Below are 17,932 nucleotides of genomic sequence, written 5' to 3' on the forward strand. Positions count from 1 at the left end.
GCGCTGCCTGACGGTCTGTGTATGCATGTGTGTGATATATTAATGCTACATTCTCATTGGATTTGCTTATGGGAAGGGGCAAGTCTGCGTCACTAGCCACATATGAGTACAGTATCCATCTACCTTGTGTTTGAAACAAACAAGTTTCATTGAGACGTGCTAAGGTCTGTATTTCTCTTTTCATCACTTTCTCAGTCTATTTCATTTTTTTGCTCATACTTGGTGGTAACCCCGAGTATTAAATGTCAGCGCTCACAGCACAGATTTCCATTGAAGGAGGGATGTGAGCCATATCTAGGGATTAGAAAACCATGCGATTTTTTTTTTTTGTGTGTGCAAGTTATGAATTGAATTTATGTGCAAAAATTGGGATATTTGCAAAAACAACTGGCAAATAAGGCAGCACTTCCCTCCCATGTGTTGGTGAATGATATTGTAAATTTTGGAGTAATTATCGTAAATCAAATGAAATTGGGGAAAAAAGAAAATAAATTTAGAACAAAAAAAACAGGTTGTAGCTACTGGGGAAGCCACTGTGTTTTATTAAATTAAAAAAACTAATATTTGACATTTTATTTTGTGAATTATTAATGTAAATGTGTTTAGATTGTAGCTTGTCTTCTTACAAATTTTTTTTTCAAATTAATCTATTTATTATATGTTTTATATTATTAGTACATAGTAAATATATAGTAATTCAAAGTACAGCTGTGGTCAGAATTAATGGCACCCCTGGTAAATATGATCAAAAATTGTTGTAAAAAATTCAAACATGCTGCCAAAAACGCTAGATGGGTTTAGGTGTACCCCATGTGTACAATTTAATATACCGTTGGATCTTTAATGCTGTGGGCATATTTTTCTGCTAGAGGTCCTGTTCAGATACATGGTATCGTGAATTCTATCAAATGTCAACAGATAAAAAATCAAAACCTGACGGCTTCTGCTAGAAATCTTATAATGGGCCGTGGTTGGATCTTCCATCAGGACAACGATCCAAAACAAACATCTAAATCAACACAAAAATGGGTAACTGAGCACAAAATGAAGCTTATGCCATGATCGTCCCAGTCCCCTGACCTGATGAGTGGGCTGAACTGAAGAGAAGAAGCACCAACATGGATCTGTGAATCTGAAGGATCTGGAGAGATTCTGTATGGAGGAATGGTCTCTGATCTCTTGTCAGGTGTTCTCCAAACTCATCAGGCATTATAGGAGAAGACTCAGAGCTGGTATCTTGGCAAAAGGAGATTGCAAAAAAGTATTTAATAAAAGGGTGTCAATAATTGTGGCCAACTTGTATTGGAGAAACACATTTATTTCATAATTTGATTTCAATTCACTTTCAATTCTTTTACTTCAATGAAAGGTTAGATTTTTGCTAAATAATTTGAATGAAAGATCAAAAGGATAAACAATGCAGATTTATTTTTTACAGCCATTTTTGATCATATTTACCAGGGGTGCGATTAATTCTGACCAGAACTGTACATAGTAATTTATCAAGTGATACTTTTTATCCACATTTTGTTTAGTTTTTCTGCATCTTTTCTGCATCATGTTGTTTTTATCCCAAAATTTGCATAAAAATATGTGAATGGCAACCAGGCTATTGACACTTCAGGGCTCTTTTGTTAGGCTGGTAAGTAACCACCTAGCAACCATCTTCTGGGCCTTGCAATGTCCTAGAAACCAAAAAGACCATAGTAACCGCATAACAACACCCCGGCAACCACCCAGGACACCCTAGCAACAGCTTAGCATCCACCTTCACGGCCTAGCGACATCCTAGAAACCAAAAACACCATAGGAACTGCATAGCAACACCCTGGCAACCACTCGGAAACACCCTAGCAACAGCTTAGCAACCACTCGGAACATCCTAGCAGTGTGTAGTTTTGCATATGCAAGCAGCAACCCCATAAATCGCTTTCCCTACCTCGTTACTTTCACCCCATCATCCCTCGTTTACATCTATCTGCTCTTCCCCAAAGTGCAAGTGTGGTAATCCTATTAGAAATGTGTGAATACCAGCTGGGACAAGGAGAAGCAAAGAGTGAGGGGACACTGAACAGAATGAGAGGGAGAGTTTATGTGTACTTGAAAGAGAAAACATGGACGTCAATTTGCATGGTCCACATCAAGAATCTCTTTGAGATATACGTGTGCGTTTGAACATGAGATATTGTCTTTGGGATCGCAGCACTGTAAAATCTGTCTCTGAAGTTGTGTGTTAAGTCAAAGGTGTGTGTTATGAGGTTAGTGTGGCAGACAGCGGAGAGACAGGCCAAATGTGTTTCCTGAAGAGTTCAAGCGTCAAGAAAATAAACAAGTCTTTTGATCACAAAGAGTCTATTCACATGCTCCTTTACACGCACACACAGAGATGTATACATAAACTCTCGCTCTTTTTTTTCTTTCCCCCGATGCCCTTCCCCCTCCATTTTTGGGCTGCTGCTTTTACCCCTTGCACTTTTAGCATTTTAGCCCCGCCCCTTCCTTTCTCTCTCTCCCTGACACTCTTTCCTAATCCCCAATTCCCTTGAGAATTCCTCCCTATTGGTCCCACAGCACTTCTATATCTCTCCCGGCCTCTCTCTCTCTCTCTCTCTCTCTCTGAGCTGGGAAGCCTGGAAGATAAGACCTTGGATGCGATAGTTTTTTCTTTTTTTGAAAACGTGGTGAGAAAAATAAAAAATTATATCATGCTGGTGACCTTGACACCTTTAAACACCTTCATACCACCAATTACACATGCACACACACACACACACACACACACACACACACACACACACACACACACACGTAAGAACCTTCCATCATTGGTGCACAAAGCTCCCTTTGTGCATCTGAGTGTGTGTGTGTTTGGATTCTGCATGCATATGTGGATGTGTATATTGGGCCCCCTTCACGGGGTCAGTGGGGGGTATTTACTACAAGAACTATAGTAGCTTAACGTTTGTGAGATGACTAAAAGAGAGGACACTTTTGCCTACAAAACACCAATTGCATTATCATTAGATTTCCTTCATCATAGCTCACTTTAGTTTGCTGAAACATTCCCCCAATCTGCCTTTCTCAACGGGCTTCCATTTGTTGCGTGGTAAACCTGGCCACAACATACATGCGTTGCTTTGATCAGTCCTATTTGAAGTTTTAATGACCGCTCAGTACTTTTTGCTGTCAATGATTAATCTTCCTCAGTTGCTCTGAATACTCGTGTGATCATTGGCGTCAAATGTGTGGGAGATAGGAAGCTAATTGCAGTGATTGTGGGGTTTTGTGTAGACTTGTCAGCGGGTGAGAAGTTGAAGTAAAGGACAACAGGCTTGAAGAAACACTTTGATTTGTTATGACATCTATCTTGTCTCTATGAAAGACAAGTAGATTCAACATGACTGGAATTGGGGGTGTGCCATAAGAATGTGGGCATTGGTAGGAGTAAAAAATTGGTAATAGTTTGAATTCAACGGTTATCATAAAATTCAAGGTGTCAAAAAAATGCTCTTAATTCCCTATACACTGTAAAAAGTGAACAGTTGGATCAACTTAAAACAATTACTTCAATTGGTAACACCTAAAGAAATGAAGTTTTCTCAACTTAAATTATCAGATTATCACGATAAAATGTGATAATTTAAGTTGAGAAAACTTAATTTCTTTAGGTGTTACCAATTGAAGTAATTTTTTAAGTTGATCCAACTATTCACTTTTTACAGTGTAGTGCACATATTGGCTGCATCCAAAATGGCATACTTCCCTAAAAACAGTATGTCTCAAAAGAAGTATGCCTGAATTCACAGTCCTCAGAGTAGGCAAAAAGTACCCGGATGACCTACTTCTTCCGGCAAGATTCTGAAGTGTGTGAACGATGGACAGTTTACTATCCCATGAGGCCACAGGAGAGGATAATGACAACATGGCAAATGTAGTACGTCCAGATTACATTCATACTACACACAATCATACTATTTAGAACCTACTTTTTTTTTGCGGCCGTGAAGTAATTACTTATTCAAAATAAGTAGGGATGAATTCAGGTTGATTGGGACACTTTTTCATAGTCATCTCAAAGGCAAAAAGTGTCCCAATCAACCTGAATTCACCCCTACCTACTCTAGAAAGTATGCGATTTAGGATATAGCCCACAATGCACTCTGATTTATAGTGTACAACCAATATATACTAGCTGATGCTAGAGCGTACATGATATATGTGTTCTGATATTTCTCTTTTTTTTTTTTATAAGTCATCAATAGATTAAAGAAAGGTCGGCCATTTTTTAAATGTTTTTGAAAGAAGTCTCTCTTGTTCACCGAGACTGCATTTATTTGATCAAAAATACAGTATAATATTTCATTATAATTCATATTTATTAATCTAATGCTGTATTTTCAATTGACTTTTAGTTTTTTCCTTCCACTTGTTTCCCATGTAGTGAACTACACTACTGTTCAAAAGTTTTCTGCTCAATACATTTTAATTATAATTATTATCAATATTGAAAACAGTTGTGCTGCTTAATATTTAGATCATTTTAGTGTGTCCTTGATGAATAAAAGTATTTGTTTCTTTCAAAGCGGTGAAATGCATGTAACACTCACTATATCTGAAATAGTGATTCATTGAATGAATGTGAGTGCTTTGGTCTCTTTCTCTTTGCATGATTATGTGCATGTCAGTGTTCAGATTTGGGTTAAAGCGCTCCCTACGTCTGAGAATAGCCTACCATGGAAAAAAACAGCACATAAATTACCTATTTCTTCTCCCTATGAATCCATTTTGGAGTAATCTTTATGACGTACTTACACTGCTATGTCCTTCCATCGCTTTGATATTCTTGGATTCCCAAAAAAGGGTTATTTCTGTAGGCGCATGGTTATGGTTTTCATTAAGTTATAACAATATGTGAATTGCCCATTAGTGCTGCGCTGAAGAAGCTCTACAGTTCGCCCTGTGCCGTGCACCAGTTCGCATGTTCCCAAGGCCCAATTGCTTGGAGTATGACTCCTCTTTTTCTCTCCGTCTCTTTTTATTCTCATCTCTGTCTCTCCCCCTCTCTTTCTCTCCTGCGCGTCTGTCTGTCATTCTGATTAGGGACGGCGGGGTCGTGCCACAAAGGAGAGGAGTGAAAGAAAACATCTCCAAACGAGGCCACAAACCAGATCTCTTCCACTGTCTTGCTCGTTTTGAGTCATTTGCTTATGCACCAGCAAATGGCTGTATTCAGTTTTACACCCAGAGCCTTCTTCAAATTAACATCAATTACTGGTTGATGTCACTTTTTCCTCAAATGTTAATTGACGGAGGTCGAGAATTATGCGTGAAATGAATCATGGCTAATGAAAGACAAATGTTGCTTATTTATTTTACCATGGTTTTTGAGTAAGGGTTTGTCGCGTTCTCAGTATTCGGAAGTCCCCGAAAATACGGTTCGCACACGAGAAGTCAAGGCCTGGCCTATATGTGCGTGTGCTCGCAAGTATAGCATTAACGCTGAACTGCTAATTTAGCACTTATGTGCAAATGCTTTACAAATGTCATCTACTACCCTTGAGTTTCCACTGACAACTGCTCCGGCTCTGACAGTGAGAAAGGGAGGCGGTATAGGAAAAGAATGAGAGATAAGGAAAAGAGAAGGCCACCTACAGACTCACATTCGTTTCTCACTCCAGCCCACATTTAGCACTCTCAATAACAATTGCATTTTTCTGAGTAAACAACCTTGAATAACATTCTGCCACGTCCGATCCATATGCTATGACACTGTGACACTTTGCTTCACACAAATAAGCTGGAATGTCAACATCTGATGGATCCATCCCGTTTTCTGACAAAGGTTACTGTTCTCTCTATAGTCAGTAGCTTATGGCTATTACATTTATTCTTCAATCACTGCCAACAATTGCTGGTCTATTTTCAGCAAGTTTATCTTCAACATAGCATGTTTTTTTTTTGTTTTTAATTGAATAACCTCTGGCTCTGAGCTGCTCTTTTATCACACAATGTAAATCATCAAGCTTAAGAAAATGACGGAATCATAAAAGTAACGTTACACCGTAAAAAAATAATATTTCATTATTTATCACAATGCGCTACTTTATGGTGCCTGAACTCCATCCATGTTCACTGTAAGAACAGAGCAGCTGATATTGAGTTCCACTGAAGAAAGAAAGACATTTGGGTTTGGAACAACATGACGATGAGTAAATAATAACAGATTTACACTCTCTGTGTGAACTATTATTCACGAGCCTAAGTGACACAACCCTTAATACAAAGCTCATTTTTTGCAGTGTCAACTTTGAGGAGCGCGAGACCACCACTGACGACAGCTTTTATTGGTTTTCGGTCTGTATCTGTGTGGGACAACATGTCATCGACACCTCGCTATGTTCGGACGGCGTTGGCGGTCTCCGCAGCAACGCTTCAGTGACGCCAGTCCCGGACAAACGGCGAGGGGGCGTGGCTACGTGGGCTCTCCGCCCCGACCTCCCCCGCTTAGCGTGGGCGGCCCCGTGTGGCTGGAAGAACGAAACACGACACCCCGATAGAAGAGGAGGAGGAGGGGGCAGACGGGAGAGAGAGAGAGAGTTGCACGGAGTGAGTGGAAAAAGAAAAAGTCCGTGGAAAGAGAGGGAGAAAAGTGGATCGGGCATTTCTGCCTTCTCGTTTGTTTTGATTTTGTCTGCTTCGCCTCGTGTTTCAACGTAAAGGCTTGAATATGCAACTTCGAAGCGTGTATGAAGTAATCAGGAGTTCAGCACGGACACGGTCCTCCTCCATCGGCACGACGCGCTCCGATATCTGACCGTAAAAGAGCGAGTCTGTCCGGCCACAAGGCAACAACGTCCTCCACGTTGGGGAGGAAAAACAAAACACGAAAACTCCAAACAAACCGGGGGAGGACGAGCGAAGGGGCTGGATTTGAGGAGGAAAAGTTTGCAGAGGAGTTTTGTGTGCGATCCTGAGCTCACCGAGAGGAAGAAGTTCATTTCATCTCTCTCTATCTTTCTCACTCACTCTCTTTCTCAGTTAGCTCGCCTGCTAACGAAGCGGCTATACTCTCCAACATGAAGACCCCGGGCGATACGGGTAAGTTTTCCCACACAACAACAACACCAGGTCTATTTAATCCAACTTTAGATTGCTGTGTTAAGAAAATCAAGAGGCTAATACCAATTTTAGTGAGTTGTTTGTCGTTTTTAGGTGAGTTTCTCCCTGCATATGCATCCCGCTAATTCTCTTTAGATTTAGGTGATGTGTTTGTAATATTCGTATTTAAAACAACTTAACTCGGACAAGTGTAAAAGTACGCGATACAGTTTTGTTTTGAGAGGCTTGTAAAGTTGATAGTAAGCAGAACCAGGTAAGTTAGCTAGTTGACAAAGTTAGTTTTAATGGGTTTTTGATAAGTCGTCTGTTTTGTGTTGGCATTGTAGGACATTTTACAGTTTTCTTCGTCTAGCTGTCATTCTGTCTTTTTAGCTTACCCGAAAATAGGCATATAGGGATTAAAATCGATATTTGGGAACACTCGAGTTTTCACAACTTTTGAGCCGTCCCAACTGTGACAGTCTTTGCTGTGTTAGATGTGATTCACATAATAAACGTATTTATCACGCTTCCAGGTGTTTTACGCTTTATGGATAAATGTAAAGGTGTTTAAAATGGCTTTATAGCCGCTTGTGTTGATCCAGTATGGCATCCACCATTTGCGAGCAACTTTCAGCCATTTGGCCCTGAGAAAGTGGCATCCCATCACAGCGCCTCTCTGTGTGTGCTGGAGGATTTTACACAAGATATTTCACATTTCTGCTTTGTTTGTGTTTACTGTTGTGTTTTGTTCATTTATAGAGCGTTGTGTCTAAACGTGTAAAGTTCAACTTCATATGAGTGCTTTACTTGCCTCCATGTCGTTAAATAAGTACTACTTTTCTTTGTTTACTTTGTATGGAGGCTCGTTTTGGTTAAGCTGACAATCACTTTTACTTCTTTGAAAAGCTAAACACACTTTTCTGTAACCCTTAAATAGGCAGGAACATAATAAAACATTTTTTACTTTAGATTTTACAGTATGTAGGCTAATATATGAATAGCATGTCAAAGATTTCAGCTCAAGTTACTGCTAGATGAAGATATTGAGTCGATGCCAGTTTTTATACCAACTCATATGAGTAGCTGTAATACCCTAACTTGCTCATCTATTATTTTAAAACGGTAGAATAAAACCGGTTGTGGTAGTCTTGCTTTGTAATCTGTGTCTTACAACCGCTTGATTCATAATAATCTGGTTAATATTCATCTGTATGTATGGAAAAATGCTGCCGGTTCATGTCAGTTCAGCCTCTGTTGGGTGTCTGAGCTCCACCAACGCTGAAGTCGTGGTCTTATGCATTAAACCATTAGCTAATTCTTCCATTCGTCCTCCCCCTCATTTGGTCTGCAGTATAAAGTAACCCTTCTTATGTTATGGTAGAAGTTTTCCATGTTGTGCGTCGTGTCTGGGACGCAAGTCTGCGTTTTCGTGTAGGCGTGCAGAGGTGGGGTTCTGCGCATGCTTACTAACTCATGTCAACTCCAAACAGATTGGGATTTTAAAGGTAACAAAGTATCCAATCTTAGTTGTCTTTAGTTGTTTTCATTGATCCAGGGTGTTCCAGTTTTTACAAGTGAATTATGGGTAAATATTCCCAACTTGTAGTTGAGGTACATTCATTCATTTTGACCATCACCCAGCCCTTTAGTTTAGTAAGATTAGACTTTACTTAAACAGTAGGTAAAAAAAAAATTGTACAAACGGAAATGAGCAGTACGGTTAGTCTTTGTGCCGTATCAAATGGTTCTTTTTAGGCAAGGTGTTCCCCGCCCAGGTCACCTAGGCTTTGTGTTGGAGCGATGAGATCGGCCCCTTTCTTTTGAATAGCTACTTTGCCACCCAAGGGATTAAGTAGTCACGTAAACCAGCTATTTTACCTGCCGGTTAATAGTATTGTCATGATATAAAGTCACTGCCATACTGCTGTGATCAAGTTTGAGTTTTGAACTGTTATTTTAGTATTTTCTGTAACATATTTTGGCCTAGATCACAGAAAAACAGTTTACATTGTATTTAATCCTCTGCTGCTAAAGTTCCAATGTGCTTTTGACTAGGGTTTATGCAAAAAGATACACAGTTGCATCAGTTGATTGCACTTTGGCACTCTGTTTGGCGTCAACTCTTGCCCAGCTAAGCACGATATCTGTCTGTCTGCCTTGTAGGCCAATAAGTGGCCTATTTTTGGTGCCTTTTTCCAATTGCGTTATTCATTATATCAACAGTTTGCCACATGTGGGTCTCACATCTGGAACCGGGCTCTCTGTTGTCTCTTTCAGTGTATGAAGTTTAAGGGACCCACATGGGCAATTAGCCAGCGCTTTGGGAGGGTGGCGGTGGGTGCTATTATTTTTTCAAAGGAGGGTCTGGGTCAGGGTGGCTGAGCGTAGGTGTTGGTGTATAATTTCTCTTTCGCTGCAAGGTATGATTCAATGTTCCATTGGCAAGAACATGCCATGGGAGTTTCTTTTTTGTGAGGAACTATTTGGATGTTTTTTTGCATATAGTTTTTTGCTTTTTCCCCCTCTGTGTTAGCATAAGAAGTAGTCAGTAGCTATGTTTCCATCACCCTGTTATTATGCACATTGTAAGTATTGCATCGGAAACGTCAAAAAAAAAAGAATCCCTTGATTCGCAAAAAAGTTTTTACGCTAACTTGAGATGGGTTTTAAAGGAGAACTCCGGTCAATTTTAACATTGAGCTCATTTTTTTGTACATTTGGAGTGCTGTCAATACAGAGAACAACGACAAAAATCTGTGTTGCCTACACCGAGTTATTCTATTTTTAAAATTTGCACCCTGTTGACTTCAATGGGGCAAGTACTAAACCTGCTTTTAGCCTCTTAACATCCTTGATGTGTCATTACAAGTGCACAGGTCATGTGAGTGATTCCTTCAGAGTGAACATGAGTGAATCTGACTGCAGTAGATGTGAAAGATATGTATAAAAATTATGTTATTTAAGCCAGCGCAAATACCTGTTTACATCCTGTTTTTCGGTTGAAGTCCAAAGTAGTCGATTGCCGAGTGATCATAGGTAACTAAACCAATGCGCGTGAACTCGGCAATCGACTACTTTGGACTTAAAAGAGTTAATGCGAATAATGGGAGATGGAAACACTTTTGCCGTATAAATTCTGCAAACATTAAACCCACGTGACTAATCGGCTGTTTCGTCATGATGGGAATTCCGGCTCATTTTAGGGAACTGGATCATTTGGCTCAGCTCAGTAATAAGAGGTAAAAAAAAAAGTATAGGCTAAGTAAAACCATCAAACACTATTACACGAGTATTGAACATTTTATTTATATTTAACCATCCAAAATGAAACCATTCCAAGCAAATCACTCTTAAAACAGAACACATTTATAAGGTTGTTAAAGGTTGTCATATCCCTCCTCGATATGATAGGTTTACCTTACAAATTCTACGTTCTGCCTTGTTGTCTATGTTTTTAAAGTGCAACCATATTGCTACTTCATTCGCATTTGTTACTCATCTTGTTTTTTGACCCGATATTAAGGATGATCTTTTTGCCACTCTGCTCAACCACACGCACTCCATGCAGTGACTGTATGTTAATCTGTTGCCTTGTGTATGTGCGTGCGACGAATCGAGAGCGGTGGGGTAATGTCATCACACCTGATTGCACGCACACACGCATCAAAATAGCATTCAGCAAGTGAATACTTGACGTATTATTGACTTGTTCACGAACGACACATCACTACAGTTTCCCCTGATGGTGTTTTATTTAATGTTGGTTACTAGGTTAACAATACCACGTCATCCGCTTAAACAACTTGATGGAAACGCACCTAATTCGCATGTTTTTTGTTTTTGTTTTTGCAAACTTTGAAAAGATTCGCTTCACGTTTGGATGGAAACCCAGCTAGTGAGATATGTAGCAGTTATTGCTGTACTAAATTCATCCCAAACCCTTCAGTTTTTTAAATACAGCTTTTCCATAACAAACCGTCTAGTATGGAGAAACCTTTTGTTTCTCTGTTTCAAATGTTTTGACATGAGATTCTTTGCAGACAATTGATCTTACTTTTTAAGTTAACATATCATGTAATCAGGCTTGCTTACTTGTATGATTTAGACTGTCTAGAGTCACTCAGGAAGTGTGCATTCGATTGGTTAAGGTGTTTTATGCGGCTCTGCAGATTGGCTGTGTTTCCTGGCCTGTGTTTTTTCCTGGAAACATGTGTAGACAAACCTCCAACCAGCTGCACAGCGAGACTCATATACTATGGTTAGACCTATAGTGGCATATGTTAATTTACTTTCTCCCTTGAGCTACCTTTTCAGAATATTTAGAGAAACAGAAGTGAAGTGTAGATATGAACTACCAGATGATTTGGACCTTTCTTATTGCATCTTTAGACCCCCCCCCCCCCCCCCCATTAAATAGGCCCAAGAGTTAGTATTTTTCCATTTGCATAAGAGTGACTTCTGCCAATGCTAAAGTTAGTTAGATACAAACCTCTATCCTAAAAGTTCTGCTTAAAATACCGCATAGTAGGAAACTTGTCATGAGCGCCTGTTGTCATAGGAAATCCCATTGGGTTTGTCCAAGGCATTTTCTGGCATGGAAAGATGGATCCAATCACTGTGACCTGAATCATGTCTCATCTTAGTTCAAAAGGGCTGGATATATCTCTTCTTTTATCTTTTTAGAGTCAGTCTCGTTTGCTTTCCTGTCTTTTAGTCTCAGATCAATAGCTTTCTCAGTCAGGCTAGTTTTCTTGAAATACAGGGTTGGATTTTATGATGAGCAATATGGTTTGTAATGGTGTGATCAGCTCATACGACTAACAAGCACACCTTTCTTTAATCTGCATTTCAAACCTCAGGTGCCCATGTTTCTTATGCCGTGCAGCTGGATCTTTGTGCCAAGCAGGTTGCAACCGAGGTTTGAGCTCAACCAACTTGTGGAGTGTTGTGTCTAGTGGCGACCACGGTTTGGTGGGAACTCTGAGGTTTTGTCGAGACTGTGGCTGACAGTTTTCCCCCCGTGTGTGTTTGTCTGTGTGAGCGTGTGGCTTTGGCTGTCCTTTTGGTGTGTGTGTGTCTGTGTGTGTGTGTGTGTGGTCACGCTCATGTAACAATTTGTGAGTTTGTGATGTGTATACTTTCCCTGACATTTTCAAGAGCATTCCCCTTTGGAGTTTGTGCCCAGGCTTATGGTGAGGAATGTTGTGAGGTGTTAGGGAGCATTCAAACGTTTATTTTCAGTTTTGAACTATCTGAAAAAGAAGAACGAGGCAAAAAAGAAATTGCTGGGTTACTAGGTTGGGAAAATTTGTTGTTGCTGTCAGAAAATGCTCCAAATCTGTTTTTTGTGTCATTTATATTGCACACTGCAGACACACAAACTATGGCTAATAGTCAAAGACATTTGTCTAATCTCTCTTTCTCATTTGAATGATTGCAAAATCCTATTTATCGTAGTAAATCAGTATTTTTGGATTGTTCATTTCAATGAGCTAGTTACATATGATACAGTTCCTGTGCAATCCTTGTTTCATGCTCTTTTTTTGTACAGAATATTTGCGACTGTTAAAGAAATAGTTCACTTAAAAATGAACATTCTGTCATTTACTCACCCTCAAGTCATTTCAAACCTGCATGAATTTCTTTCTTCTGCTGAACACAAAGATATTTTGAAGAATGTCATTAACCAGACATTTGATGAACCCCATTGAACCCCATTACCAACATTCTTTAAAATATCTTCTTTTGTGTTCAACAGAAGAAACTCATACAGGTTTGGAACTTGAGGGTAAGTGATTGATCATTGGCGAATTGATCATTTTATTGGTATATATAAAAAGCGGTTCCCCTTAATAGCTGTAATGTAGCTGTTTCTTCATAGTTTGCAGTGAGCTACGTTTTCCAGAGTTCCAGCTTGTAGTTTGGTCACAGTTTCAAAGTAACTTCCCCAATCCTGCTTTTGTAATTTTTGAAATTTTCTTCGATAGATTATATTCCTGTATTGTGTAAACTATTGTTTTTGTATGTATCATTTTTGTCACAAATATAAATCAGAGTGATTTTGTGACAGTGGCGCACCCCTTTCCCGTAATATGGTTGTAATGAAGACAAGAAGTCACGGTTGAAGTGTGGGTTTTGTGTGTGTGTGTATATGCAGCACATAGTTTATTAGTGGGGCCCAGACCCCCCACATTCCACTTTAATGGCTGCTGTCTGTGTTGCATTACACACACACACAGACACACACACACACACACACACCAGCCTACGCTCAAGGAGGAGGCACACACACGTTCCTAATTCTCACAGTTGCGCGCTCTCTCCGTCTCTTGAGCTGCCATCTTTGTGGTGACGCCACTTTGACTCGCTCCCACTTTTATTTTTATGCAACCAATTTATTTTTGCAGGCAGGATCCAGTGCCGGTGCAGTATGGCTAGGAATAGAGACAGAGAGGAAGAGAGACAGTGATCATGATTGATACTACATACTCCGCAGGTTCGGTCTGGGCTCCTGATCTGAGTCACGGAGGTCTGCGTGGAGGAGAGAGTGCTTTCAGAACCTGTCAGTGGGTTTCTGATTCCGTGTAGGCCACTGAATGTGGCGGTGGAACTTTCAGCCACTTTTGCAGAACAGTGGAAATTAGAGTATTAAAAGGCGAAATTATTTGCGAAATGAACATTTTCAGTGGCATTCTGATGTCTCATGGTGCTTAGGTGATTTCCAGACCCTTAAACCATGTGGTTTCAAGTAGAACGCCCTATAAAGTCGTGCCGGCCTCAATGGGACATTTAGCCTAATTCTAACTTCGTCGAGAGCTAGTGACTGTGACTGACATGTGGCTATGCATAGTTTGCGGAGGCCTGATGTCTGTGTGCTAATGGAAAGCTTGTAAATGAAAGGCCCATTAGCAGCGAGGGAAAGGATTGGCGAGGGTTTCTGGTGCTGCAGTCTTGGCCCGGGGGTGGGAGAGAAAACAAGGAGCGACCGTGGAGACGGCGTTCTAATCCCACAGCTGGAGCCACGCCGTGTGCCGCCAGCAACTGTGTGTGTGCATGTGCGTTCGTCTTTGGAGGAAAATGAAAGTGAAGACTGAGTCTAGAGACCTAACCACAACACAGAACTTGAAAAGAGGCAATCTATTGACTTCTCGTTCTCTGCCCCACACCACCACCTCTTTTTCCACTCCATCATGTGCTTGATCTCTTTTGTGATCTTACGTTCTTGCTCGTTCTTAATTCCAGATGGGTGGCATCGGCGTCGAGTGCGCAATGCTCTACAGTCATTGTTGTACTCCTCGAAATAGTGTCTAGGAAACTACGTAATTCTACACACTGATATGGAGGTGGAAAGTGGAATTAAAGTCAGCATGAAATCAAAATAGACTCCTATTTACTTTTCTAAATACGCACTCCTGGTCTTAATGTGCTTGATTGTTTGTACACTTTTTTTTATTTTTTTTAAGTTTTCTCATACATTTTTTTACTTACGGTAAGCTAGAAGAGATGGCTAGTCAATTAGTGAGGTTGACTATCTTATCTAGATTTTTTCTTTTTAGATTTGACATTGAGTTGATTCTCAAATTATCATGCTGTTTTTCCACTTTTTTGACAGTTAGCACCGAAAAAATGTCAATGCATCTTCTTTCAAGAACAGATGTCTTTGGTCATTTGCAGTTGCTTTTTGAGCGTTGCGTTTTTAAGAGTGTATTGCACAAAAACTTGAATTAAAAGAGCCCAAATGGTTTTATTGCTCTCACCTAGCTGCTTTTTGAGCAGGTTTGCCTTAATTTTTGAATATTGTTGAATATTTTTTTAAGTAAAATTGTTGGCAAATTTTCATGTTGACTATAAAGTTAAGATGCAAGTCGTAGTCGTTGCCTGCTGTGGCTAGTCGTTAATGGGGAGGTTGAACGCACCAAACGTTGCCTCCAGGGTCCCCATGGAGATATTCAGACACCTAGTCTCCTGTCTGCCACACTCTCACACTCGTTCGCTTTTCTTTAGACATTCCACAACACACACACACATGCTTCTCAGCCAGGTCACACACATACAATCTAGAGAATCACCTGGGGCCCAGATGACTGTCTCCTAGTCAGCCTTTGGGTTTAATAGTGCTTTCTTGCTGTTGATGTGGACCAATCACAGCTCTCAGCAGGGTGCCAGGGCTTGAAATCAGACAATCACATTGCCGTTTCACTTTATCAGACGTTGCATCATTGGCAAAATGCAAGCTTAGGTTTACTTCAATGCTGGCTCCACCCGCTACTCCAAATACGGCACTCAAGGTTTGAATGATGCTTTTATGACAACGATGCTTTTTTAGTATATCTATGAGTCAACATTAGGTAACTCAACTGATTTTGCATATCAGTTGAATACCCATCCCCCAATTGAAAGGTAAATCTCACAATAGGGTCATCAACTGAGAATGTCTTCAAACATGTTGCAACATGTAGCTGAGCTTTGTGTTAAATGCTATATTTTAGACATTGTTGCTGCAGAATTGTCTTAAATCCTGTTTTCGGCATCATGGAAATTGCAGGGTTCACCAGCGAATACGCCTCGTTTTCAGCACGACAAAAACTTGCAAGGTTTTGCATTGGTGCAAGGGGTAAGTACGGCGTCTAAGTTGCAGCCACGTGGAAATGCCAGTAATAGAACAATGATCTCTGACAACTGGATGAGGAAGAATCAGAATCAAAGCCCACAACTAGGAGGGAACACGGTAGAGAATTTAGTAAGCTGTCTTCTGAACAGGCCAATAATAGGGAGCGCAGTGAATGGGCGAGACAGACGCAAACCATGTTTATTGCTCAGCTAAGTCAGTTTAAGTTTGTGTTGCTGTTTTCGGCCACTCTTGAGAAGAGTTCTCCTGGTCAGTCCTGCCCAACCCTGTATAATCTGGCATAGGCAGGGTGATGGCAGTTAAAATTAGCTGCTCTGAATGAGCTTTGAGCATCAAGGAGAAAACGCTGAGCTTGATGATTGTAGCCAGATTCAATCTGGCTGACTTCCACCTGCCCTCTAAGACCAGAAGGCTGAGGTTCACTTTAGCATTACCATGCACAGTGTTGCTGGTTTAGAGCATCTCAGATTTAAAGGGGAGGTTCACCCAAAAATGAAAACCCAGTCATCAATTACTCGCCCTCATTTTATTCCAAACCTATTAGACCTTTTCTTCTGTGGACCCCAAAAAAAGATATTTTGAAATGTCCATGCAATAAAAGTCAAACATTCTTCAAAAAGTCTTCCTTTTTTCTTCAGGTTTGGAATGAAATAAGGGTGAGTAATTGATGACAGATTTTTTGGGTGGACTAAAAAGAACATCCACCTATGTAGAGGCAGCATTAAAAACATCTAAGTTGATCTTTGTGGCATAGAAGTCTTATCAGGTTTTTTTTGTGGGGGGGGGGTCCCCTTATCTAGAACCAGTATCTGGAACCGGAAAAATCAAGCAGATCTGCACTGGTTTTCCTCTGATTGATCTTTTGTGCCCATGACTAAGTGCGAACAGAAGTGGGGGAAGGAAAAGAAATCGGCTAAAAGTTCATGTAGAAGTGGCTCCCTGCAGGAGATAAATCCAGGATGAAAGCTTCACTGTGATAAGATATTAGAAACCCACGTCTTGCTGATAAAACGTAATGCCACTATCACCCTTGCAACCTCGGCGATCCTAATGACTTTTGCTCGGCTGCCTGAGCGAAGGCCACTGGAGTGTGTGATTTAACACTCTGATGAAGAGAACATGATGGCTGGGAGACTTTTAAGATTAAATCGTGGAGATTTCACATTACCAGTGAACTGAGAGGTTGCTGTTTTCTGCTTCTTTTTAACTTTTTTTGCTCTAGTAAATCATGTTTTTAATATCTTCCATTGGAGGGATTTATCTTTTTGTTTTCTTTGAGGAGTAATGCGGACCAACTTAGGTTTCATATTGATTATCCTGTACTCTTAAATTCTTGAACTCTTAAGAGGTTGCATTGAAATGCATTTAGTCTAAATGAAATTCAAACAATTAAAAAATAAAACTGAAACTAAACTTTGTTTTACTGTTTGTTAATGATATTAGCAACACTGTGAGAATATCATGTTTACATGTACAATGGATCGAACATCAGGCCATAAGCTTTGCACTTTTGTACACTTGAGTATTTAAACATTTGCTTTTTATAGCAAATCCAAATTAATGCTTGACTGACATTGAACTTTTGTACAGTTAAAGTGTTGATTTTATAGAGATAATACTGTTCATGTTTCATACCAGCTTAAATTTCAAATATCAAGCAAGTTTTGGAACAGTCCCCAAGCAGAAAACTGTATAGTAGTCCTCAGAAAAGTAAAAAATGCAGGTATTATGTTCATTTTACATATTGAATTGACATGCTTCTCAGCTGAATTTGTGTGTGTGTCATATGAGGTACATGATGTAGGCTAATGTTTCAGAAAGGTTTTTGGTGATGCTCGCTGGCCTGGTTAGCGAGTGCACGAGCAGTTCAGGAGACCTGCACAGGCCTGTTGGTAAGGATTGTTTGGCAGACGGCCGTCGCAGGCTGCTCCTCATGCTCGGCAGTCCTCACATAGCAGGAAAATTGGCCCAGAAATGCACCCTGCCTGACCATTTATGGTTGATTTAATCATATCCCTACGAGGAACTCCCCTGTGACGCGTCTGGTTTCTGTCTGGGCAGAGTTGGCCGTCGCACTGTGGCGTCCCGGACATCTGGAGCGCTGTCTCCACCGCCTTGTGCCGGTAACTGGAGTTTTTGGTCTCTCTGGTGTTGACATGAAGATTGTAGACATGAAAATAACAGCTACTAGATGTTTAGCTT

The 17,932-nt window shown here is 40.3% G+C and overlaps 2 protein-coding genes across 12 annotated transcripts in view; both read left to right on the forward strand.

The window, feature by feature from the left end:
• The window catches only part of pou2f2a (POU class 2 homeobox 2a), a gene marked incomplete at its 3' end in the record, with an annotated part of 82,128 nt that extends 75,411 nt beyond the window's left edge, over nucleotides 1-6,717 (forward strand). For all 9 annotated transcript variants that reach the window (XM_079878629.1, XM_079878628.1, XM_079878627.1 and 6 more), the window contains one exon: nucleotides 6,300-6,717. In XM_079878629.1, the coding sequence (XP_079734755.1) occupies nucleotides 6,300-6,717 (418 nt within the window). The remainder of the gene's footprint in view (nucleotides 1-6,299) is intronic.
• The window catches only part of erf (Ets2 repressor factor), a 36,781-nt gene that overhangs the window by 1,176 nt on the left and 17,673 nt on the right, over nucleotides 1-17,932 (forward strand). Inside the window, exon 1 of one of the 3 annotated variants that reach the window (XM_079878634.1) lies at nucleotides 6,556-7,098. The exons of 1 other annotated variant lie outside the window; for it this stretch is intronic. In XM_079878634.1, the coding sequence (XP_079734760.1) occupies nucleotides 7,077-7,098 (22 nt within the window). In that variant the 5' untranslated portion in view covers nucleotides 6,556-7,076. Of the gene's footprint in view, nucleotides 1-6,555; nucleotides 7,099-17,932 lie in introns of those variants that run through there. One more of the 3 variants, XM_079878635.1, reaches the window with a different exon arrangement.

Source organism: Squalius cephalus (genome assembly GCF_949319135.1).
Source record: "Squalius cephalus genome assembly, chromosome: 8".
NCBI lineage: Eukaryota > Metazoa > Chordata > Actinopteri > Cypriniformes > Leuciscidae > Squalius > Squalius cephalus.